The sequence below is a fragment of the Carassius auratus genome, unplaced genomic scaffold, assembly GCF_003368295.1.
Source record: "Carassius auratus strain Wakin unplaced genomic scaffold, ASM336829v1 scaf_tig00037604, whole genome shotgun sequence".
Classification (NCBI taxonomy): Eukaryota; Metazoa; Chordata; class Actinopteri; order Cypriniformes; family Cyprinidae; genus Carassius; species Carassius auratus.
Genome location: NW_020526393.1, coordinates 112,501 through 140,312, shown reverse-complemented (window position 1 = coordinate 140,312; position 27,812 = coordinate 112,501). Strand labels below are relative to the sequence as shown.

Sequence of the window (27,812 nt, the reverse complement as noted above, 5' to 3'; positions counted from 1 at the left end):
TATTAGTTTACTAAAACTTAAACCATTTCTTAATTTTTTTTTAAATAAAACTGAAATCAAATAAAATATAGTTGAGAAATGCGATTTAGTTCAACGTGTACTAAAACTAAAACCATTTCTTAAAATTTTTTAAATAAAACTGAAATCAAATAAAATATGAAAAAAAACTTTTCAGATAGTTGAGAAAGTGATTTAGTTCAACATGTACTAAAACTAAAATAAAACATAATAATATATCTATATTGAAATTATAAATACTCTATATCTATATACTTATAAAAAAACTAAAAAAATAAGAAAAAATTGTTATAGTAATTTGCTTAAACTTTAACTCAAATGAAAAATAAATAAAAGGGAAAAAATCTAAAAATTACAAATTCAAAATATTCATAAAAAGTATATTTTGATTATACTATAATATGGCCTTTGTCCTATTTCATCCCGCACTCAAATGAACAAAATACACAATTTTTTTTTTGTAATTATTGTGAATTTAACATTTATTTTTATACAAATTAAACATGTTTCCCGTCAAAATTATCATTATTATAATGCAAAATCTTTTTTTTTTTTTTTTTACTATGTGGGTAAAAAACAACTACAACAACTTAATTTGTCTAATTAAATGTCTCCTCATTGATGATTAAAAACATTTATTTAATTAATTTACTTCTTTGCATTAATAATTCTAAATTAGGAGGAAAAGTCATGAATGTCATTACTTTATAATAATAACCATGCTTCCTAAAATAGACTTCATTTTCTTTATGCAAAATATTGTGGTTGCTCTGAGTCTCGCTTGGAGTTTTGGTGCAGTTTGAGTCATGATCCAGTTATGATGCATTGATGCATATGTGCTGCTATGTGTATTATATCATATTACAGGATAGTTTCTGATACTCTAGTGCACCCACACACACTCATTATACACTGTGAGCTCATCTCATTATTGTAAAATTCACACAGCCTCATACATTTCAGAAAAGATCAGAGGGCTGGCAGCATTATTTATTTATTTACATGTGACATCAGAATGCAGCTGTATGAATATTAATGACTGCTCTCTGGTCCTATCTTTCTGTGAGTGTGTGTGTGTGTGTGTGTGTTTGTGCATGGCCAGATGTGGTTGTCACTTATCTTCAGAGTAGTTTGTCTCATTCTGTACACACAGAGTTCAGTTATTTACTGACGTGACAACTGTATCTTGAAGATTTCAGGTGATGATAATTGGTTTATCAATAAAGTTGTGTAGTGAGTCCTGTAACTAAACTATGGAAGCTTGTTCTGCCACAGGATGAAAAATAAAGAGGTAATTACGACTTTTTATCTCACAGTTCTAACTTTTTTTTATAAGGAATATAAAGAAACGCGTGATGAATTGAAATTGCAAGATATAAACTTAAAATTGTGAAATGTATAATAAACCTGCAGTTATGAGGAAAAAAGTCACAACTGTGCGATTTACAAGTTTAACTTTTTTTATTCTTAAGTCCATGGCAGAAAAAAAGAAAAGAGAGATGTATGAGATGTAAACTCTCAAATAAAAAGTCTTTTTTTAAAGGCTGTTTTAAAAGTTGAGTAAAAGTTGACTTTATAGTTCAGTTCTGTTTTATACAATATATATAAAAAAGTCAGAATTGTGAGATATAAACTTGAGTTATTTTTTATTCCATGGTGGGAAAAAATCTGAATATCGAGATAGGATGTCATTAAAAAAAATAAAAAAATAAGTAAAAAAAATTCAGAATTGAGAGATATGAAGTAAAAAAAAATTAATTGTGAGATATGAAGTCAGAATTGCAAAAAATAAATAAAAAAGAATTGAGAGAAATGAAGTCAGAATTGCAAAAAAAAAAAACTAAACAAAAAACTAAACAACAGAATTGCAAGATATAAACTTGCAATTGCACCAGATAAAAAGTTAGTTACTTTTTTATTTTCTTCCATGATGAAAACAAAAACAGAATTACAAGATGTAAACCGATATCTGAGGGGGGAAAAAGTTGCAATTACCATGTTTATTTTATTTATTTATTTATTTTTGTCTGGTGGTGGAAAAAAGCTTCTATACTAAAAAATATCCAGGACGTGAAGGCCACGTTTATCCTCCATGGCATCTTCACATATCCATATGGTGATGCTTCTTTTTCCATGCGCATCTTTTTTTGCTGGTTTTGCCATTTATTTAAGTATTAACCAGCATTAAATGACTGATTTTGAGTGACTGTTTTCAACTGTTTGGCTGTTGGTTAACATTAACTAATAAATTGTGCAGTCTAGATGATGACAGCTTAAATAGAGGCAGTTCTGATCTCATGTTGACTTGACTGTTATTGTCCACCCTCTCAGTCTCTGTGCAGCTTCTGAATCTGTTGTCTTTTCAGAGCATGTCGTGTATTTCCGTCATTATTTGTCATTTTACTGGGTCAAGGGGACTCATTGTGTTCATGGCACGACATCTGAGCTCTGATTGATGTTCAACACAAAGCAATGAACCGAAACCACATCTAATGATGCTTTAATTTGATATTTTATGTGCAGTGACTGAAGTCTGTCTTTAAACACTTCTCTTGTAAGTTACAGTGAAAAGCTTGTGTTTAAATGAGCGTTATGCTAACGTTGTTCATAAAACACTCATTAAATATTTACAAAAATAATGTTTTTCAATCACTAATGTTGTCTATATCATACTTTTAGATGATTTTAGTATTATTGAGATTCTATTGTAGTTGTTTTATGTATTAATATCTTCAATTAGTTTAATTTTTTTTAATTAATAATCTTGAATTATTTTCTGTTTTCTATTTAAATTTAGTTAATGTTTTAGTAATTTTTTTTATTTGTAAAAAAAAATCCAGTTTTAATTTTCAGTTTTAATATATTACATTTTTTTTACCATTTATATGAACAATTTTACTTATTTATTTCTTATGATACTGTTTTGATTATTTTAAGATTATTTATATAATTTTTATGTAAATCTCTTCGAATTTACCATTTTGTATGAAATGCGCTATATATATATAAGCTTGCCTTAAAACTATTTTTTAATGAAATGTATTTATTTATTAAATGTATTATACCCTAGTACATCAAGATACTGTAAACTAAGTGAAAACGAGAGAAATGTGACACAATATTTAAATGAATAATAATAATAATAATAATAAATATATATATATTTATAGCACCTATAAATAGCCCTAATGTATTATAATATTTTATATTGATACTTTGATTTTTAGAAATGTATTAAATTCAAACGTATCACTTTAAATAATTTATGGTATTAATTTATTTTTAATAATAATAATAAAAATGAGCCATTTTTACAAAAATAAGATATATCTTATTACTCATTTGTAGAGTTATTCACACAGACCCGGTTTGCTTTAACCCTATAAATCCAACTTGATTGTATTTGTAGATCATATTTCTAGGGCCTCTAAATTATCAACATGATCCAAACTGGTTGCACATGCCTTCTGTCGTCTGATTGACACTTTAGACTTTTTTTAACAGTGAAAAGGTCTTTAGTGTAATTGTACAAATGGCCACAGATCTTTTGAGGAGCATTTATTTGTTAATCTCTCAGTAATCATTGGATTGCATTGTGTTATATGTTTGGATCATTTCATTCTTATTTTACCAAGACATATTTTTGGAGACATAAAATGAGATATATCATTTTATGTCAGTATTTGTTGTACTGTTATAAAGATCTCAGTGATTTACATGGATTTACATCCAGCCTGGTTTCATTCAGTTTACTTCCATAAAACTGCCATAAAATTTCTTGAAGTGGCAATTGTTGAATTTGTAATGAGTTGTAACTGTGCTATTTAATGGACCTGTACTATTCTAGTAATATGCATGCTAACATGCATGCTATGCTAAATATGTATGCTAACAACTAGTTAAGAGACCCTAAAATAAAGTGTTACAGAAACATTTACTTGAAACATTTACTTTGAACATTTAATTACAATAAAGCAGTGCATTAAAATGTATAGAGTTCTTTTTGTCATAAGAAAAAGTTATTATACCTGTTATAGTATAACAACACTTTTTTTGTAACTTATTTCAATATAGTAGAATACAATATACTGTGATAAAAGCTTCAGCAGTGATCTCAACATGACATTTTGATGCCGTCATATATCAAGCTTTATAGGGTTAATTTACTGTGTGAAATGATGGCAAAATCAGCTTTTACATTGTTCTTTTTCTAAGATGATCTTATATGTAATGGTTCATTTCCAACACATTGCACTGTTTTAGCCGGCACATTTCCAGAGACGTTTGAAACTGAAAAAATCCTGTGAAAAAACGTCATGCCTTTGTCTCGCTCACTCAATCTCAACATGATCTCATGAGTATACGTGTGTATTTTTACGTTAAATGTGGTTCTACCACACGTACATTTACTTACGTTTTCATGCACATAAAAACGTACAACTTAGACGTATTTATAGCAGTAAAACGTAAAAATACTTACGTGTTAGCAGCTAAAAAAACTTACATAATCTAACGTAAAGTGTGAATTTATACGAATTCCCATGTATTAATATTAAAATCGTGGCTTTAATGATTTAAATCTGTTGTATTAAATTGTCATATCAATAAATGTTTTTATTGAATTTATTGTAACCAGTTTACTCATCTACTTAATAGGAATAACATTTCTGTGCATGCTGCAAACCATAGATACACAAAAGCACAGCATAAAATTACAAATCACATCCATTTTATTTGTTTGTTTGCATATCCATATCAATCGATCTTCAAAGCCCGCGCTCGTTATGATTCGAAATTTGAAAATTTGAAAATAGCGCCAGTGCGCCACAGGAACGTTACGACATGGTTTACGGCACTGATATTGAACTCTCATTGGTTCTCATATAATTCCTCACAGATTGCGACATGTCGTGTTTCAGTTGACAGACATTTGAAATCAGTACTGCGCCAGTGCGCCTTCACGGAGAGAAGACAGATTCATAATTTCACGGATTAATAAATTAAATTCTCTGTACCCTATAAAAACTATTACCTCCAGAGAGGACTGCGACTGGAACTCATTATCATTTGAACTACTTTTGGTACCACTTTAGATATTTTTTCGCAAAAAAATAAATGATTAACGTTATGTTTGTTTTTCTGTTATTTGTTTATTTATAACAGTAACGTTATGTAGTTTTAAGAAATGGTTATGGGTAGGTTTAGGGGTAGGTGTAGGATTAACGTTAGTGGCTCAAAAAAACGTTTTAATGTTATATTTTTACTAAAATTGTGTTTTATGATTTATTCTTTTAACATTCTGTACAAAATGGGTAGGTTTAGGTTCTGGTGAGGTATAGGGATCTTACATTTATCCAAAAAAAAATCATAAAAAGGGAAAATATACATAAATATTCAAAAAATTAATCAGATACGCATTGAAAAGCAGCTTCATGAGCAAATTTCTATGGATAACTGACTGGTCAGAGAACACGTTCTATCTGCACTTATTTGAGGTTGTTTTTACGTAAATTTCGATACGTATCGAACCTGTAATTACGTCCAGATAATACGTAAATGACACCGTAAATACGTAAAGGCACATACGTATTGGACAGTTTTAATTTACGTCTAAAAATGTACGTTTGATTGTGAGATCAGGCTGGAAATCTACTTCTCAATGGTTGTTTCACCGGTCAGAGACACAGATGGTCACTGGTTAGTTTGGGATCATCTCCGATGACTCAATTTAGTGCCTGTAATCAAACTTTAGGTGACAAAGATGTTGTAGTGCACCTCTGATCTTGAGCAGAAATGTCGGTAGTCTATTTAGGTAGTCAGTGAGTTGTGAATATTAGAAAGTGTAGGCTAATTTATTATTAGCTTTTTTTTCTTATATATGTTTATTTGCTATAGACGTGTGTGTGTGTGTGTGCATGTGTGCGTGCATGTAAGTTTATTATTTAAGGAACATGTTGAGGTGATGATGAGGGGACAGTCCTTTATACTGAGTTTGTATTTCTTCTTTTAGTAGAGCTCTATGATTTCCACGATGGAGAAAACGTGGAGTCGCTTCATGAGCATTTGACCGTTTGATTTGAGTAAAACTAGCGTCATATCACATGCACAGAACTGTAAAGGTATTCATGGCAACCCGTCAAAATAAAAGTCCTGTTTAATATAAAGACAAGTATTTGCCAGAAATGTATTCCTATTGTTCAGCAGATTGCACATAACCTACTACTACTAAAAAGAAACAAACATTATTTTTTAAGGAATAATTAACATTAACATTAAATTAATAATTAAACATTTCTTCCATGTTTTAGTTTTAATAGTAAATCGTAAAGTTTGCTTAATTTTTAATAATTAAAAGTAAAATTAATGTTTTATGCCTTCATTTGTATAACCAGAAAAGTGTAAATACACAACAGATTTTCTAAGGGGAAAGGCTATTTTAAGAAAAAAATAAATAAATAAATTAAGTTGTTGTTATGCATTTAAATAATTAGACATGCTAAAACACAGAATTTGGTAACAATAAAACATATGGTGAAGAAAAAAATAAAACATTTCATAGGGCCTTAAACGTAATTTTTTAAAAACTTTTAATAAACTGTTTTGAACAAGTATACGTTTCATGATTTTTATTAATTACACATGCTTTTCAATTAATACAATTTAATTTAACCATTAAAAAAGGAGTTGAGAAATTGAATTTGGGAAAAAATAAAACTGATTTGATATTGCCCTATTTTAGTACTTTGATAAAATGCGTCCTTATCTAGTCATGCAGCATCGATTTACTCTAATTTGAAAATAAGCTAAATCTCCAACTGTTTGCTAAATGGGAGAGAAAGTTAAGACATGCTTTCTCTAAAGTCAGTTTGAATTGAATCGTTGATATGCTTAAATGCAAGAGTTTATTAAATAATCAAATCACAGTTGTGTCCATCAATGTTGGAGGACAGACCTCTTCAGCATTGTGAATGAAAGTGCATTAGCGCTGTTATTCTTTGGCATGTATTTTGCAGCTCTGTGGGTGTTACATACACGAGGTCAGCTGTTTCGATGAGAGCTCATGACACCCCACTGTGTTAATGGAGCTATTAATGTGTGTTTATTCTACTGAATGTGTGTCTGCACATCGAAGACCCATTGGTCGATGGGAATCCCTTACTGAAAGTTACATAGGACTAGATCTTTTAGTGGAAGGTTGGCACTTTATGAATTTGATTATAGTAATATTTAAATAGTGTTTTTCTCATTAAGTCATTATTTTTCTCCCGTAGGTATTTAAGTCAGTCCTTGTTATAGAGTTATAAGCCACAAACTTTGATTTGAAACAAAAAACAAAACAAAATCGGACATAAAGACCAGACTTAATGACTTTACTGAGGCAAAGAACTACAATCCCATGAAGCTTTGCGAATGATGTAATCAAATTAAAAATAGTGAAATATAAAACTATTGGGCCCTATTTTAACGATCTGAAACGCAAGTGTCAAAGCGCGAAGCGCAAGTAAGTTTGTGGGCGGGTCTCGGCGCTGTTGCTATTTTCCCGGCGGGATAAATGGCTCTTGCGCCCGGCGCAAATCTAAAATGGGTTGGTCTGAAGTAGCTTCATTATTCATAGGTGTGGTTTGGGCGTAACGTGAAATAAACCAATCAGAGCGTCATCCAACATTCCCTTTAAAAGCAGTTGCGCAAGTTCCATTATGGATTGCTATTATTATGGCGTATTTACCAGGTGCACGCCAGGAGCGGTTCACAGCCGAGGAGACTGATGTTCTTGTAAGAGCAGTGAAAGACAGAGAAGTTGTGTTGTATGGGGATGGGAGAATAATTAGCCTGAATAATTTGTAAGCTAGATTTATGCCTATTTTTTCACATCTTCGTGGCACACCACAATGATTTCCGTCATCTCATGTGTTAATATTCTTTTAGTGTAACAATTTATGATTTGCAAAAATAACTGTTGCATCTGTGTAGATTACATGATCAAAGTGTATGCACGTTGTGCACGCTATACATTATGGTCAAGCATGTGCCCTTAAAATAGCATAATGAACAACGCGCCACGCGCCACTGACTTTAGACTAGGTTTTTTCTGGTCAGTGGCGCAATTGTTTAATGGAACAGCAAAATAGCACCAGGGATTGTTTGCGCCAGAACACGCCTCCTTTTTTGCGCTGAACCGCCCAGGGAGCGCAAGTTCATTCACTAGTTTAGCGACGTGCTTCTGTGGAGGGAAAAGCGCGCTTTGCGCGGGTGAAAAATAGGAATGACACATGCGTCGGTGTACAAAGTCAATTGCGCTGGGTGCAAGATAGGGCCCATAGTCTTTTTTTGTATGTTTTGTATTTTCTCATTGAATATATCATATTCAGCATATCAAACATGTCAAAAACTGGTGTGCAAACAGTATTTCATGTTGAAATTAATTTTGTTTTGGATTGAATCTGCATCTAATAAATAAGTAATTATTTATAAATTGGGTAAATGTAACAAGATGTAAAAATAACAGAAAAGGTAATTGTGACATCTCACAATTTGGAATTTTTTTCTCGCAATTCCATTTCACAATTCTGACTTTTTTTTTCTGTGTGTGTGTGTGTGTGTGTGTGTGTGTGTGTGTGTGTGTGTCGAAGCTTTAGGCCACTTCCATAAATATCGTGCGTATCCTGCTGTGAAGGAGATATTAGGCTCTCGATGTGAGGCGATGTCAGACGTGGAGTTTGTAGTGCTGTAGGAAACACATGACCAGATTAAGGGTTTAGGAGCGTTTGAAGCGGTCGGGGTCTGAGGCAGTTTGGGAGTGACGGGATTAGAGGGCAAATACAACCCCCGTTCTTAAACAAGACACTAGACCCAATTACTGAGCCGCTGTGAAATACATGTGATGATCTGATGGCTGCGACTTTTGCATACTTGATGTCTAAAGCAGAGTCACTCAGCAACGCTCTGTAATTGTGTTGATAAAGCTGCACTCATTCAGAGTTAAGTCGATTTCTGTGTTTGTTTGTGTGTATTGACAATCTATTTTCCTGTTTGACACGTGATGCTTTGATACAATCAGTATTTTACAATCGTACAATAAGTCCCTTCTGCTCACTAAGTCTGAATTTATTTATTTGATAAAAAATACAGGAAAAACTGTAATATTGTGAAATATTATTCCTGTTTAAAATAACTGTTTTCTGTGTGAATCTGTGTTAAAGTGTAATTTATTTCTGTGATGCTCCGCTGTATTTTCAGCATCATTCCTCCAGTCTTCAGTGTCACATGATCTTCAGAAATAATTCTGATATTTTGATTTATTGCTCAAGAAACTTGTCTGATTATTATCAGTGATGTAAACAGCTTCATATTTTTGTGGGAACCGTGATGCATTTACATTTTCTTAGGATTCTTTGATGAACAAAAAGTTCAAAAGAACAGCATTTATCTGAAATATAAATTTTTTGTAACATTATAAATGTCTTTACTGTTGCATCTTTTGATCGATGCATCACTGCTGAATAAAACCGTTCATTTCAAACATCCTAGTTTATGCATGTCCTCTTAAAACAAAAAGTACAAGTCTTGCACATTTTGTGATTATATGCGATTTGCATATTTATGCATAATATGCATAAACATATTGTAGTTTTGAACTAATAAAAGGTACGACTTGACATCCTTGAATGCATTGCAGTCCAGTTTGGAATAAAAGCGTAATGTTGAATATATTAACTGTTGAAATGCCAGAGTTTCTCCAAACTCGAGTATAAATTGAGGAACCATACTGAGATAAAAACACATCAGACCACCCAAACGAACCAAACTGACATCAACCACACTTGACAACTTGTCAAATTGGGTGTAAAAACAGCCTCTGTGTGCTGAAGTCAGGCTGTAGTCAGGTCATTATTTAAGCGATGACCCTGGTATTTGCGTTATATTAGCATGTGATTACATGAGGCAAGGACAGGGCAAGTAACTGCATTAAAGATCTGCTGTACTGCTTTTGAGTTATTCCTCACTGATGGGGTCATGCTTCATTATCATAGCATGGATCACAGCAAGGGGGAAACTTCTGAAAATAAAGGTCTGGAGCATTTTAATAGCCATAACAGTGGTTACTTTTGTGTGTGTGTGTGTGTGTTTTAAAGAAGTTAATGCTTTTAAACCGCAAGGATGCATTAAATTGATCAAAAGTGACATTAAAGACATTTAAAATGTTACAAAAGATTTATTTTTCAAATAAATGCTGTTCTTTTAACTTTATTTTCGTAAAAGAACCCTGAAAATTAAACGTATCATGATTTCCAAGACAAATATATGAAGCAGCACAACTGTTTTCAACACTGATAATAATCAGAAATGTTTCTCGAGCAGTAAATCATCATATTATTATGATTTCTGAAGATCATGTGACACTGAAGACTGGAGGAATGATGCTGAAAATATAGATTTGAGCACAGGAAAAAACAACAACATTTTAACATAGATTTGCATAGAACACACTTTTACTGTGTTCATTCTAGCCACGTGCAAACATTTTTTTTAATTGCATGAATGATTATTCAACTGATCAGTCTTTTATATAAATCTACCGATGCATGTGGACATAGTCTAGAAATTCACAACATAATGCAGACAGAATTGTATTGACTTCTAGATTCAAGGGATTCAGAGATGAGTTTGACCTGCAGCGGCGGATTTCTGTGGATTATTATCATCATCTTTAGCTATATAGTGACAGTCGAGAGCTTTCAAAGTGTGTGTGTGTGTGTGTCAAAGCAGATAGCGTGCACCTGGGGCCTTGTCCAGTTTACCCTCTTCAGTGCAAAGCGCCTGGAGCAGACAACAGCTAGAGGACATGTGAGTGAATGTAGGTGACTTAGAGATGTTAGTGTGTGTGTGCTGTAAGAAATGGTCTGGATGAAATTGGATGGAGAAACCTGATGTGATTTTAGTCTGCATACTTCCTCATGAAACCCCCAACACACACACACACACACACACACACCGTGACAAATCACGTGAGGGAAGCAAACGGCACTTAAGGGTCTCTCTTCATGACTTATATATGAGTTCGGGGGGTTTTGGCTCGTATTATCCACCTCAGTGCTGCTGTAACCTCTGCATCAATATTGCACAGGTTTCTCGGTTTTATCACTGTTTTTCATAGTGAGCTACATAAGCTGCATTTTAATGCAACATATGTGTAAATAAATAGTTTGACTTCTTTCATTATCAAAAAACCTTGATCATAATCTGCTATTTTACCCAATATTTGCATGCATGTTTTTTTTTTTTACATTATTATGCATCTCATATTGCACTGTCAATCTTAAGCATAATTTTACTATCATTGAGATACTATTATAGTTTTTATTAATGTTAAGAGTCAGTTTTAATTTTAATTTAAAGTTTTTGTCATTTTTAGATTTTTTTTTAATGCCTGCATAGTTTTTATCAATTTAATAATATTTCTGTATTTTATTTTTATTTTATTCAGCTATTTCTATGTTATTTTATTGTATTAAAAGCAGTGTGTTCAAAAAATTAATTGCGATTAATTGCATCCAGAGTAGTGGATGTTTTTGTTTACATAATATGTTTGTGTACTGTGTATATTTATTATGTATATATATATATATATATATATATATATATATATATATATATATATATATATATATATATATATATATATATATATATATATATATATATATAAATAATATGTAATAAATGGTGAGTAAAATATTAAAAAAAAGATGCATATACTTGCGAGTGTGTCTGTAGGGGGTTGCTTGGAAGTCGGCTATCTATGTAGGCTGTAGACAGCATGCTAGGGAACAGAACTGTTGTGTTTCTCCTTAAAGAGGGATCCAGGAGACCCCCTACTCGTCCTCAGGGGCTTTTTGGGTTGTTTTTCATTATATTTCCAGTGTGCTGCTCATTTAGGATTAGATTTGGAGTCGACCACACACTAGTCTGGGGTTTCAATTTAATGCTCAGGCGTTAATCACAGCTCAGAGGAGATGTGAAAGCATGTGTTAAAGCAGTCAATATTTTAATCTTATTCTTTGTAATAGGTGCTGATGTGAAGATCAGGGAGGCAATAACAGAGACATGCGGTGTGGGGGTGTTTAATTATACCGGCTGTGTGTGTGTGTGTGTGTGTGTGTGTGTGTGTGAGAGAGAGAGTGTGTGTCTGGCTTTGTTCAGCTCCGCAGGCAGATGTGAGCTAAATAAAGTTGCAGTTTCCACACAGACTGTATTTTTGTTCTTGGAAGTTGTTTTCTTTTTTTAGATGTGGACCATATGCTATAATTATGTAATGGTCGTTTCTTCCTGTATGAGCATTATTTTCAGTATATAGTATTATCTATTTTGAATTTTATTTGAGCTTTTATTTAAAGTTTAATTTTTATTTATTTTTTGTTTTCATCCTTTTTTATATATATATATTTCTATTTAGCTTCATTTTATTTCTGTTTTACCTCAACTTAATTTCATTTAGTTGCCAAGCCAACACTTGTTATTTTAATTTAAGCTTCTGAAGTTTTTTTGTTTGTTTGTTTTGTTTTGATCTAATATTTTTCTAATATTTATATTTTATTAATTTCTCAGCTTTGTCAGAAAACAAAAACAATGGCCCCTTTTCACAGACTGTGATGATGCATGATGATTTTTTGTGACATTAGTATTATTCTCCTCTTTTGGAAAGTCAGAAATGCAATTGTGGATTTATTTTGCTGTTGCAGCAAATTGGTTTATGTTAGATATAGTTTCCTTTCTCCACTATAGAAGTTGACCTAACTGTGCTGAATGAAACACTAGTGAGGTGAATGAATGACTAAAGCTCCTCACACACAGATTCATGAAGTACATGAGAGAACAATGTCTTGTATCTGCATGTGTTTGTGGCGTCATTAACAACAGATGAGGACCTCATTGTCAGAAAAATGGTAGAAAATGGCAAACTAATTGCTGCTTGCTGTTGGGGCAGAAGGGGAGTATAAAAAGCTATTCAGGTGTAGAATATGATCTGTTTAACATGCTGTAGAGTAGCACACAGAACTTAATGACTTGTATTCACAGCACAGTGTGGAAATACGACGGCGTGGCTCACTGTGTGTCACAGGAAGCTGTTCGCTGGATCAGGAAGCTTTATTCTCCTGCTCCACATCCAGCCTCCAGATCTGATTTGAAGAGCACATGGTGTGCTCAGACAGCAAAAAAGAAAAAGAATCACCACTTTATTTTTTTCCCCTAAACCGCTAAAACTTAAGAAAGTTCAAGGACTTCATTGAGGGAAGCTGAGCGCAGACATGCGTCCGTTTGAAGTCTGATGAAAAGCAGCACAGAATATTAATGCAGTCATTTTTTAAGTCTAGGTTGCATGCAGGGAATTCAGACTGATAGTAAGGAGTCTTAAGTATTTTTACTGATACATATTTTTAATAATATATCTATAATAATCATATGATATTTATATATATATTAGTGCTGTCAAGATTAACGTGTTAACGCAGACAAATGTTTTTTTTTATTATTTAACGCAGAGGTGGAGCCACTCTTCTTACAACTGCTGCTTCTGTCTCTTTATTTTTTTCTTGACAAGAATTGCGTTTTTGTTATTATATGCAGAACGTCTTTATGACTACACAAATGCGGCGGCGTGTGCTGTAGCCTATATCATTCATATTTAAGCACAAAAGAAACTGTGATTATGCAACGTTGTACGCATGTCATCAGTTAATTCATGGAGTTACCAAAGAGGTGATTTATGCTGTCTTTATATACTGTCTTTGTTGTTTCTACATTCTACATTTTCTACATCGACACTTCCGAAGTCTGTTCAGATCCCAACATTTTTCAAAATATCTTCTTTTGTGTTCAACAGAAGAAAGGAAATTATACAGGTTTGGAACGTTTATACCCGTTCACTTGATGAAATATAATTATGTCATCAAGTAAATGATATATATATATATATAATTTAAAAACTTTAATGTTAAGTGGGATTAATCATGATTGAGAAAAAATATATATATATAAAAATATAATTTACTTATTTTTGCATTTGCCAGAGTTGTTTATTTATGTCACAGACCAACAAACATGGCAACAGTGACCTGCTAGACAGCTTATTTAATTTAACCATTTTATTTTATTTTATTTTATTTTATTTCTTTTTATTTTTTTATTTCTTTTTTATTTTATTTTATTTCTTTTTATTTTATTTTATTTCTTTTTCTTTTTTTATTTTTATTTACAAATCCAAACCCTACAAATGGCCAATTTAATTGATTTCGATTTGGGATTGACCTGATTCTGTTGTGTGATTCATTTGTGCAGTTCCTACAGGACACAGACACATTACAAAAAAAAAATGTGCTTATATTTCTGTATGACCCTGATGGGTTTCCAACACCAGCGGATGTTTCTGGAAGCTGTTTTTAAACCAGTTGAAGGACTGTTGAGGTTTCTCCTAAATTAAATTCTTCCTAGTCCGAACAGTCGCCATTTTTAAGACAATTATTTCATAGTGCCACAGGTTAGCATTTCGCTCGGGTCGGAAATCACATCTCACCCTTCACATCCACTCCAAAGCAGGACAACACCGATCCCATTCCAATTTAGAGGATGGAATGAAATTACTCCGCATTCCAAGGCATTCCGACAGCGAGGATATAGAATTCCGTGTATAATAGGAATTCCCTCAAGGGAGAATTTTGGAATAATGATAGTGGAAAACGAACAGCGTCTTATTGTCATGCAGATGTGGCGATTTTTCTCAGAAGCAGGTTTTCGCGTCACAGACACTAATATCCAATTCTAATTTATATTCTGACACTTTAGACAAATGCAGCCTGTTTTCTTTTTAATGGAAACGAATCACAGGATGTATGATGGTGTTGGATTGAATGGGACGGGAGAAGGGATGAATATAATGAGTTTTATTGTCTGGTTATTGGAGTATATTTTAAGACGCAGACGCTCTTATCACAGCCGTACACAGCAGCGTCTCTGAGCTGTCAGTCATGCATCAGCAGAGAGTTTATTATTGAATGTTAGGTTGACTAAAGCTCCTTCACATGGAGCTTATTTAATGAGCGACCTCTCATACTTTTTTTACTTATAATGCAGTGATTTATGAATGCACACTGCACTCATTGCAGCATGACCACAGCTGATTGTGTTTTACACCGTTGTCTCTTTGCTTTGCTTTCAGATAAAGGTCAGTAATTTTGTGTAGACATTTCTGATTGTAAATGTCATGCACTGTTTTGTCTGAAACACAAGTGCTAGTGAATGCTGAGCGATATGACCTTCAGTGTTTCGCTGTATAGAGAAGAAAGTGTCTGAATGATCAGTGTCACGCTGCTCAAACTAGTGCTGCACTACATCAAAATAATGCTCAAGTGCTTACTGTCTGTTGTCAACAAAAGAAAGTTTAAGTTCTCTATTTTATATTATTCTAAAATACTTATTTTTTGTTTATTTTAAAGGAGAATATTTAATTATTATTATCATTATATTTTTGTATTTTTTTCATTACAGTATTATATTTTCCTTAAATTTATTTTTTTATTTTACAGTCAAATATTACAGTAGTAAATATTAAATAATAAATTATTATTATTTTGTTATTGTCATTATTATAATATTATTTCACAGTATATGTTCTTAAATACTCAATTGTTAATTTACCATAAAATCGTAATCAATAAGATCAACCTAGACACTTTGACTATAGACCTCCAGCATCTCTCTTCTGTTGATTTCTCAATCTCTGAATAGTCTTTTATGCTCCTATCAGAACTAGAACGGTCATCTTTTCGCGATGAGTTTCCCCGGTAAACTGGTGAACTGCAAAAGATGAAGACAGCTGGGTGTGTCCTTGATTGGATTCAGGACTTACTGTTTACAGACAAGTCTCCAGAGAGCATCAGAAAGCCTTTGCGAGGTCTTTGAGAGATGCACGGTCACAGTTCTACTCCAATATCATTAACAATAGCCCTGGTAAATCCAAGCAACTTTTTTTCTACTATCAATTACATCCTTAAATCACAAACTCCATTGTCATTCAGGAGCTAGAGAGGAGAGATGATCGGAAATTTATAACATCCGCTTCGACCTATCCAGCTCCCCAGTTCTGTCTATCCCGACTGTAGACCCACATCCTGGGAGCTTCTGGTCCATTTAAAACAAAATAAACAGTTTAAGAAATTCCACTCCACCATTGATCTCTCTGTTTCTGTGTAAAACTAGTTCTCATCTTACCTCACTGGAAGAACTGAGCATGTTGCATTAGCAGAGGTTAAATCCTTCACACAATGTCACCCGTGGTGTCCCTCAAGGCTCAGTGTTCGGCCCCATTCTGTTTATCCTTTACATGCTCCCCTTCGGTCATGTAATCAGCCAGCATGGATTTTCTTTTCATTGCAACACTGATGACACTCAACTCTACATCAAGACCAAGTCAACTTCCACTCTGACCACCCGCCTGGAGGAAATAAAAGCGTGAATAAAGCAAAATTTCTTGCAGCTAAACAACTCCAAAGGATATTTCAATTTCAACATCAGTTGCCAGCTTGTGTGTTAAAATGGACTCTCATCTGACCTTTGAGGACCACATTAAACATCTGTGTAAGACCTCTTTCTTCCACCTGAGGAACATCACCAAACTTAGTTCCATGCTCACTCTAGCAGATGCAGAAAAACTTGTCAACGCCTTTGTTTCCTCCAGGCTGAACAATTGCAACGGATTATAAATAAAAAGTATTATTATTATTTAATGTTTTATGGTATTTGTTATTTAATAATAATTATAATAATAATAGTGAAATAAATAAATGTAATTAAAATAATAATGATAATACGGAGCCCCGCACATGAAATTCAAGAAAAAATAAATAAATTGTGCGCACTATTTACTAATTCGTTCCCTCAATTTACTAAAACTTGCACACGATTACTATTGCGTTCCCTCGATTTACAATAGCATTCGCTCGATTTGCTAAATCGTGCACAAGACTTAGAAAATCGAGGGAATGAATTAGTAAATTGCAATTGCTAGTTAATAGTTATGCTGCTATTTTTATTCTATTCAGATGAAATGTCTGTCACATCACTCATAAATATTGTTTTTAAATTGATATAATCTACTATTTAAGTTGTTAAATTGTATTTTTTAACAATTGTCACTCAGAAATCTTACAATTTCATAGTTAATTATGAAAAAACAGCATTGCACAGTAACATGCGAAAAAAGTAGCACATTGAATTAAACAACATTTTAAAGTAAAAGACTAAAATAGCATTTTCTTGTAAAACTTTAATCTTTATTTATTTACAATTATTTACAGTTTCTGCTTACTTAAAGGTTAAATGCATTCTAGTTTACCTATTTTAGGAACAAACTGTGCAGAATTATTTGTGCACCAAAATGTAATGCTTCATGTTTGGGGTTGGTTTATGATCAGTCTTACTAGAGATGAAACACAACTCCCTAATTCTCCTGGTCTCTTCTTTATAGAGGAAAATTACTATATAAGGTACATCTTGAGTTATTATTGTCCCTGTGGATAGTCAGACCGAGCTCATCAATCTATTTTAAACATGCATTGTAATACACTCAGACATTTGTCTCTTGCAGACGTCTGGAGTGTGTGTGTGTGTGTGTGTGTGTGTCTGTAGGGATCACACACGCACACGTTTTATTATTCTGTTGCTCGTAACAGCCGGTGTGCTCGTGGTTTCTTGTCTCTAGAGGTTTGTTGATGGTAAAATGCTGATGTCTGTGTTTTCCTTTGACCTGCCAGAGGCTGATTTGGTCACATGCATCTCTACAGTATTTTAAGAAGAGAAGTGCAAGGTTATTTTTTTACTAAGACAAAGTCTATAGTGAATGTGCTGTATTTAATGTCATTTCTGAGTCTCTTTACTCTACATGTGCACTACAATGTCCTCTAATCCAGTATTTCCATGGAGAGATCATGACTGAAGGAAATATCATATAGATTTATGTCAGGATGCATTTATATTTAAAGCATCTGTACTCGATGTGCTCTTGTGTTTATATAAGATACTCACTGAAAAATGGCCTAGAGTCCAGGGAGAAATTAAAATGCATTGCTAGATGGACATGAAAGTAATCTGCATAATATGATGGCGTTTCCCCTTTACTCAGAGTCCAACATGTCATTTTTCTGCACCACCAGTAGTGGGTGAAATTAGAAAAATTTGAACTTCATTATTATTTTTATTAACATTTTTTATGCCCTTTTGAAAATGCAATTATTCAGCTTTTTTTTTTCATGCAAAATAGTGGAAGAAAGCACAGGTGATTGTGTTTGTCACTTCCACAGTTATTTTAGCATCTAGATATTATTCTAGATTTTATTATTATATTATAACATGTATTACTATATATCATTTTGAATCCATTTTTATTATTTTCTTTCTTTGTTTTAATTTTAGCTATAGTACTTTTGTCCCATTGTTTTTGTCATTTTTAGTAGTTTTGTTTAAAAAAAAAACAGATCTGTCTATGTGTAGTTTTTTACTTTTTTTTTATTTTAGACTTGATTTTAGTACATTACTAAACTAAGATGATAATATTATTAGGATATTATTATAGTTTTTATTAATACATTAAAAATAGCTTATTTGAAATTTTTTGTTTTCATTTTAATTTTAAAATATTTTAGTACTTTTTGTTGAACATTTTTTGTCATTTTTATTGTCTGTGTGTGTATGCATGCATGCTTTGGATTAAAGCGTCTGCTAAATGCATAAAGATAAATGCACTTGTCTGATATTCTATTAATTTTCCACTTAGATGAAAGTCTTTAGAAGTGTAAAGATTCACGACAGTTGTTTCTTTCATGGATGCTTTGTATGCTTCAATTTAAAGTTTTTATAGATTTTATAAGTTAATGTGTGTGTATGAGTGCCTTTGTGTGTGTGTGTGTGTGTGTGTGTGTGTGTGTGTGAGTGTATTACAATGCATGTTTAAACTCTTTCTCTCACCCACACTGAGTATGTTTAAAAACCCCACTCCATTTCTAGACGGTGAACCCAGTCAAGTATTTCTGGCTTGTCACAGTTTGACTGTCACATCAAAACCGATGTCCTGACATATTCTCAACTTATTATTCATCTCACAGCGCTGTCGCTTCTCACTGCTGGAGTCTAACGGAGAGTCACTGTGTAGAGGGTAGTTCACCTGAAAATAAAAATCTGCTTTCCTCTTTCCAAACCTTTATTTCAGGACTTTTTCAGTACTATTTTAGAGTTTATTTCTTGTGCAGAGACCTCAGACCTCAAAGGGTTAAAATTCTAACAATGAGGGAAAATTGTCACTTTATTATTATTATTATTCTAAAATAACATTATTATTCCTACTTTGAAAAGTAGTGTATTTCTGTATTATTTCTGTCACAATTTCTTCAAATTAAACCACTGACTTTTATTTTGACGGGGTTGAATGGAAGTTTCTGTGTAAATGATACAGCGATAGATTTTCTCAAATTAAATCATAGTTTGGTAGGATGTTGCTCTTTCTATATAATAAAGTCAGGCCGTGATGAGGACTTTCATTTGCATTTACATTTATGCATTTGTGACCCTTTAGTCGCTGAGGTATATTTTTAGCAATAGCCAAAAAAAAAAAAAAACATAATATGGGTCAACATTGTAGATGTTTCTTTTATGCCAAAAATAATTAGGATATTAAATAAAGATCGTGTTCCATGAAGATGTTTTGTAAATTTCCTACCGAAAATATATCAAAACTTAATGTTTGATTAGTAATATGCATTGCTTAGAATTAATTTGAACAACTTTAAAGATGATTTTCTCAATATTTAGATGTTTTTGCACCCTCAGATTCCAGACGTTCAAATAGTTGTATCTCAGCCAAATATTGTCTGATCCTAAAAACCGTACATGAATGGAAATCTTATTTAATAAGCTTTAAATCTCATTTTTGAAAAAAGAAATTGACACTAGAGACTGGTTTTGTGGTCTAGAGTCACATTTAGCAGACACTTTTTATCAAAAAATGACTTACAATAGTGGAGTACAATCAATTCGTCAAAGAACTTGGACTTTTCAAGCTCCCAAAAGAATAAAAAAGTAACATAAAAATATAATAATGGTGCAAATTTTGCCGCCTTCTGTAGATGTAATGTCCTCTATATGTTTAATATGAACGTTATGATTTCAGGCAAACTATTCCTTAAACCGTTTAAGCAATTAAAAACATTGGTATGTAACATCTGCATGATTCTGTTGTATTTGTGTGCTCTTTTTTTCCAGTGCTTCATTTATGCCATGAACAATGACAATGTTAAAATTTGCATTGCATTTCTCCATCTTTTTCCTTTCAGGGTCAGTTAGTCACCCACAATATGGCACAATAATGAGCTCAGATTTGCTCCGGCAGACCTTTGTTAGATGAGTTTTTTTTCTCGTGCTGAATTCGGTCTGATTAATTGACTTCCCGTGGAGTTCTTGGCTGAAACGGCTCAATTTGTTAAAGACGAGTCTTTGTGCTGGTAACCCAGGGGCCGACGCGCTTCAGGAAAGAGCCCTGAAACATGATTGTGTCGTCACTGATCTGAGAACAGCTCCACCCGTGTCTCTCCTCACCTGCGCTTCAGTCCTCATGTGTTTGTTAATGTTATTTCCCCGGAGTAATAAACCAAAAATAATTATCTCTGCTTGTATCTGCGTTGATTAGAGAGGAAGCGAGAGAGAGGCATGATGGGAACTCCAGCAGATATCTTTTCTCCGCCTGAATCTTGTGTGTGTTTGTCAATGCAGTAACAAGTGCACAAGTTATCAAACTTGCTTGCAATTTTTTCTTTGAGTTGTGAGTTTGTATCTGGCAGTTGCAAGTTATTAATTACAAGACGTATAGTCAGAAATCTGAGAAACAAGCCGTGAAATGCGAGAAGTGCACTTGTAATTTCAGACTTTTTTCTCGCAATTACGAGTTCGATATAAACTTGTAATGTATTTGCATTTTCAGACTTTTTTCCCTTCAATTGCGAGTTTAGATCTCAATTCTAAGTTATTAATTTGTAACATTTAAACTTTGTTTCTGTTAAAAAAGTCAGAATTGTGTGATGTAAACTTGTAATTGCAATTAATAAACCCCATTTCTGACATTTTTCCTTACAATTGCAAGCTTAGATCTCACAATGCGAGTGATTAACTACAAGATGTAAACTCAGAATTCGATTCTTTTTTTTCCATTTAAATTTATTTCTTTTTTTTTTGTAATTCTCATTTCTCATTCATTCTTAATGTGATTCACATTAGGTTAAAATTACAGTAATACAGTATTTTAGAGTGAGTTGTAATGAAAATAATGCAATAGAATGATGCACATTATAAATCATAAATCACATTCAGTCTGGTATTATAGTTATGATCATTTAAAATAAATAAGAGATTATATTTTGCAGAATGAAAATGAAGCCTTTCTAAGACTATTAAACACATTTCCCTGAAGCAAAGATGTTTTATTTTTTTTATTTATTTTGTAAATCTCATTATTTTTTAATAACTCTCATGAATATTATAATTCGGCTGATTTAGAGCTTGTGGCTCTTATTGGGGTCATGTGTCTTTCCTAACTCATATACTGTAATCTTTTGGTGAAAAGCAAGAGAAGAAATAGTTTGAATGTTCATTCCGCTGCTTTTCATACAAAAAGAAACAAGTTTCAGTGAATTTCAATTTATTTTTGGGTCTGTTCCTCACAATTCCTCTTTCTCTCATATGCTTTATTTCAAATGCTGTAAATTCAGTGCACTTTAAACATGATTTTTGTTGTTTTTATGGTGTTTTTGCAGTAATAATACAGTAAATACATCTGTATACATTAAAGTGCAGTAGAAACCGTAATATTGTGCAACATTTCTATCATTTAAAATAACTTTTATTTTCTATTTGGATATATTTTAAAATGTAATTTAGTTTAACATTTATTTATCCCTTTATGGTGTTTATGGAGCAGTAAAATAATAATAGGATAATAGGACTGCACAATTCGTCTAAATAATATCAAAATTATGATTTGGCTTAATCACAGAGGCTGCAATTTCATTAAATTTTTTTATTACATTTGATTGATTGATTTTATTTAGTAACAAACAGAAACAAATACCAGAACCACCTTGAACTGAGGTGAAAAATACAAATTATTAAAATAACATAAAAGTGAAGCATTATTATTTGTTTTATAATAATAATAATAAATAATAATTTTAATTTATGCAACCTTGCATAATTATTCAAAATAAAATAACATTTTTGGAATTGCGTAATGCAATTATAAAATCAAATATGCTGAGATTAAAAACAAATAATAATTTTCACTTATTAAGAAACAAACAAATACAAGAACAACCTCGAACGAGACTGAGGAGGAACAAAATATACCAATTAAAAATGTAAATAAAATAATTAAATATAAAAGTAAAATGCAATTATGATGATAATAATAATTAAACATATAATTACATAATCACTAAATTGTGGCCAAAATGTGCAGCCCTACAAATCTGTATTTTATTTTTTTCAATTGCTCTAAATCACAGTTTTTATCATTTAAAAAAATACTGTATTGCATGCTATTGCTGCTGTATTGTGTTCTTATGCATGTTAATGTGTATGAATATGTATCTGCTGCTAAATGACCTGCACAGCTCTGCATTGAGGATGAGGATGGGATCTTTTCACCGTTGTTTGTTGTGTCAGTCTCTCTGGCTCTAAATATTATCATGTATATCACACATATCTGGATTGGCATCTGTCCAGTCAGAAGAAGCAGGATGAGCGACTGGTTTGTGCTTCATCTGATGCAATAGAAAACACCCTATTGACACCAACAACAAAAAGCAGTGTGTTGTGATTTAATCAAATCTGATTAACTTGTGCTGTTAAAAGCTGTGTGTATATTGCAGAGGCATCAACATTAGAGTGAAGATGAAGCTGAAGCACTCTAGTTTTAATGCTTTGTGACATGATTTAGTCTTTCAGTCGAGATAAAATAAGACAAACCTGAAATTTCAGGGCAGGTTTAAATTTATTTATTTATTTTTTTTTTTTTTAAGTCACTCAATATAAAAACAACAACAGTAACATTGTGAGATGTTAATACAGTTTAAAATATTTTCTTTTCTGTGTAAATGTGTGTTTTCAGTGTCACATGATCTTCAGAAATCACTCTTATATGATGATTTGCGGCTCAAGAAACGTCTTATTATTATCAATGTTGAAAACAGTCGCACCGCTTCATATTTTTGAGCAAGCTTTAATACATTTTTGTGCTGTTATGAATTAAAAAAAAGCATTTATTTGAAATCGGAATCATTTGTAACATCCTTATCGTCATCTTTGATCAATTTAATGTGTCCTTGCTGAATAAAAGCATTAATTTCTTTAACAAAAAGCATTGCATGTTTGTAAAAATGCTGGATGCTGTATGCACTGAAAACAACCTTCATCCTGAAGAGACACATGTTCCAGCTGGCTTCACACGCTCTGCTGAAGTCAAAGCTGTGCCTAAAACACCCCTTCACTTTCTAAAACCAGCGCCTTCATGAGGTTATTTTGCTGGATTTGCTGATACAGGGTTCGTCGTCTGTATCTGGTTCTCTCTCAGCTGTGACAGATGAATGAAGCGTCTCTTCAGGCTCCACGGCTCAGATGAAGTGTGTGTCCGTCTGTCCTGGTCATGCTAGCTCTGAAACTGCTCTTGTGGTGTGTTTTGCTCCGGTCAGAATGGCAGGGATCACGGTGTCCTGCTGCGTCAGAACTCAGAGCTGCTGCGAGCGCTGGAGGAGATGGAGAAATCATGCAACGCTCTCAGAGACGAGAACAAGATACTGGTGAGGCTCCTTCAACATCTCCATCATCCGCCATGTGTGCACTTTATTTGCATTTGTCATTTACGTGATTTGTTTGTTCAGTATGTTCAGTGAAAATGATGAAAATGTAGAATTTGTAATGGGACATATATATATATATATATATATATATATATATATATATATATATATATATATATATATATATATATATATATATATATATATATATATACAGTACAGACCAAAAGTTTGGAAACATTACTATTTTTTAATGTTTTTGAAAGAAGTTTCTTCTGCTCATCAAGCCTGCATTTATTTGATCAAAAATACAGAAAAAAACAGTAATATTGTGAAATATTATTACAACTTAAAATAATAGTTTTCTATTTGAATATACTTTAAAAAAATAATTTATTCCTGTGACGCAAAGCTGAATTTTCAGCATCATTCCTCCAGCTTCAGTGTCACATGTAACATCAGTCGATCACATGATCATTTAGAAATCATTCTAATATTCTGATTTATTATGAGTGTTGGAAACCGTTCTGCTGGCTAATATATTTGATGAAGAAAAGGTTCAAAAGAACTACATTTATTTAAAAAAAAAAATTATAATGATATATTTTCTTTTTTATCACTTTCTATCAATTTAACACATCCTTGCTGAATAAAAGTATTGATTTTATTTAAAAAAGAAAGAAAATAAATGACTGACCACAAATTACTGACCAGTAGTGTATATTGTTATTAGAAAATATTTATATTTTAAAAACATAGCTTCTTTTTTTTTTTTTTACTTTTTATTCATCAAAGTATCATTAAAAATACTATCAGATGTTCTGAAAAAATATTTGATAATGAATCATCATATTAGAATTATTTCTAAAGGATCATGTGATAATGATCCTAAAAATTCAGCTTTGCATCACAGAAATAAATGATCATTTAAAGTATAATACATTTTAAAACTACTATTCTAAGTTGTAATAATATTTCACAATATTACTGTTTTTTTCTGTATTTTTGATCAAATAAATGCAGGCTTGATGAGCAGAAGAAACTTCTTTCAAAAACATTAAAAATAGTAATGTTTCCAAACTTTTGGTCTGTACTGTACACACACACACACACACTCACTCACACACACACACACAGTAAACTGTGACATATTATACCCCCAAATTCATCATACAGTGGACTACCAGTGATCTGATTAAGTGTTATCTAACATAATCAAGATTAATTTGTTTTAACACCGTTTTTTGAGTCCTTGTCATATTTTATTACCGTTTTCTAAACTTTAGCAAATAAACTGTACAATAATGTGTGAAATGTTGAAGGTTTCTGAATACATTTTGGTTTTAATATATATTCTTAGACTCTATATATAGATTTTTCTTTTTTTCACACACACAAAATATATAGTTTTTAGTTTTTAACTAAAACTAATAAAAAATTGGTAGCACTTTATTTTAATTACAAATTTTCATTATTAACTGGTTGCTTATTAGCGTGCATATTACTATAACATTGGCTGTTTATTAGTACCTATAAAGTGCATATTAATGCATTATTCTGCATGAGCATATTTTAGTTCAGTTAATTCTAAACTACCTTACTAACCGTTAATAAGCAGCAAATTAGCAGTTTGAGGCAAAACTCAAAAAGGTCATAGTTAAATAAAATTGGTCCCCAAACTAAAGTGTGACCAACTTTTTTTACTTGAAACAAAAGTTAGCTTGTGCGCCGTTCTCAATCTGTCCTGGGGTGACACTTTTTTTAATATCGTGTTTTTAAAGACGAGCTGCATTGTTTCTGTGTCAGCACCTTGAACATCTTTAATGTTGTTTTCAGTCTCTCAGCTTCTTTCTTTGTTCTCCAAATCAATCCGTGTTTCCTCAGAGGAAGAGCAGTTCTCCAGAGACCGAGGAGAAGGTGAAGAGGCTGAGGAAGAAGAACACGGAGCTCGCCGTCATCGCCAGACGTCTGGAGGACAGAGCACGGAAACTACAGGAAGCCAACCTGAAAGTGGTGCGTACACAAATCTGCAGCTTCACATGGTTTCGTGTGAGGAGTTGATGCGCCACAGAATGATTTTCAGCTCTTACACTGCAGTTTTTTTCATGCATGCGTAAATTTTGAGGCTATTTTGCTTTAGGTTGAAGATGTTACATGCACTATACACTTTAAAAGCGATAGAGGATAGGTGAATGCTTGCAAAATACATTTTTGATGAAAGTGTTCCTTTATTTAATCACTGGACTGTTGTTATCATGTCTTTTAGCATCTGATGTTTGATGTAGAGCAACAAAACTGGTTACATGCTGTAGTAGAGAAGAGAATGATGACGCGTGTGTGTGTGTGTGTGTGTGTGTGTGTGAGAGAGAGAGAGAGAGAGAGAGAGAGACAGTTTGGACATAAAGACAGCGACTGTCTGCTACACTGTAACTCTAGTCCACTTATACGGCCACCTGTCAACTCCCAGGTGCTCATGGGTAATGAGCGACACTCACAGCACAACACCTGTCACACACACACACACACACACACACACACACACACACACACACACACACACACACACACGCACACACTGGACTACAGGCACACCCTCTGTTCCTAGATCAGCTGATTCTGTCTTTGGGTTTGTGCTCTTTTGTTTCGTTCACATGTCAAAATACTAAAGATGTGTTTTACAGTCATTTTCACAAAAATTTGACTTTACTATATTAAAGGTCCTCTTCTTTTTATTAACATTTATTTGCCGTTAAAAATATAATAATTAATCATTTATAAAAATGATGATTATTATTATTATTATTAAATAATTAAAAACATTATTATTATTATTATTATTATTATTTTAGCTTTAGATATTGTGTCTGTTTTTATAAACTTTGTTTAAAAAGAAAACTGTGGAAATTGTTTAAATGTCCGTTAAAAACCAAGAAGGATACACTATGTTAAAGTTCCTCGTCTTTTTGTTTTTTAATCTGGAATTCTTCTCTAACCTTAATTTATGTTTTTATAAACTTTATATTAAAGTGTCATCATTGTTATACGTGTGCTGGACTTCACTATTCAATCAGTGATGACATCATTTGTGAAATTTACATATCGAACTGTGATTGATTTCATTCATGCTAGCACTGAAACTTCCTTCAGAGAGTCCAAGAAAGCATCTGATTGGCTGGTTCATCTGAGGGCGTGTCCTCTCTGTCCGTTCTGATTGGTGGACTGATGTGACTGACAGCTGGAGTAGTTCATAGCTCTGTAGATGTTGAAGATGACTGTTTGCAGGTGAATACTCCGATGCCGGTGAGAGCGGGCGCTGTGGAGCAGTACAAGCGAGCGTTCGCCCGTCAGAGAGCCAGAGACCTGGCGCTGCACGCAGACACACTGCTGTGTAAAGACAAGCAGATCGCAGCGCTGCAGCACGAGTGCAGACAGCTGGAGACACGGCTGGGACAGGGGACGGTACACACACACACACACACACACACACACACACACACACACACACACACACCTCCTCACTGAACCACTTGCAGTCTTACTTTAATGAAACCGGTTCTGCATCAGAATCTCAGCTAGAGCTCAATCTTCAGAGTCTAGTCCACAATGATAGTCCTATATTTATTTATTTATTTATTAGCATAATGTTTTTATTTGATGGCAATTTATTTTATTTTGGCTAATGGCTATTTATTTATTTTCAGAATAAGAATTGATCTGTTTATATAGTTTTTTTTCTTCTTGTTCCTAAAAAGATCTTCAAATATCAGACCAGGTGCATTATTTTTAATAGTTAAAAAATGTAAAATGATTTCTGAGTAGTTGCTCATATATTTCAGCTCTCAGTTTCCTCTTCGTAGTGTTCAATGTTGATTATTGCAAACAAATTTTATTTTATTTTTTATT

The 27,812-nt window shown here is 32.7% G+C and overlaps 1 protein-coding gene across 1 annotated transcript in view; it reads left to right on the top strand.

Moving 5' to 3' along the window:
• The window catches only part of LOC113083295 (peripheral-type benzodiazepine receptor-associated protein 1-like), an 86,013-nt gene that overhangs the window by 17,207 nt on the left and 40,994 nt on the right, over nt 1–27,812 (top strand). Inside the window, exons 3-5 of the mRNA XM_026254440.1 lie at nt 23,802–23,909; nt 25,794–25,922; nt 27,192–27,368. Coding sequence (XP_026110225.1) covers nt 23,802–23,909; nt 25,794–25,922; nt 27,192–27,368 — 414 coding nt within the window. The remainder of the gene's footprint in view (nt 1–23,801; nt 23,910–25,793; nt 25,923–27,191; nt 27,369–27,812) is intronic.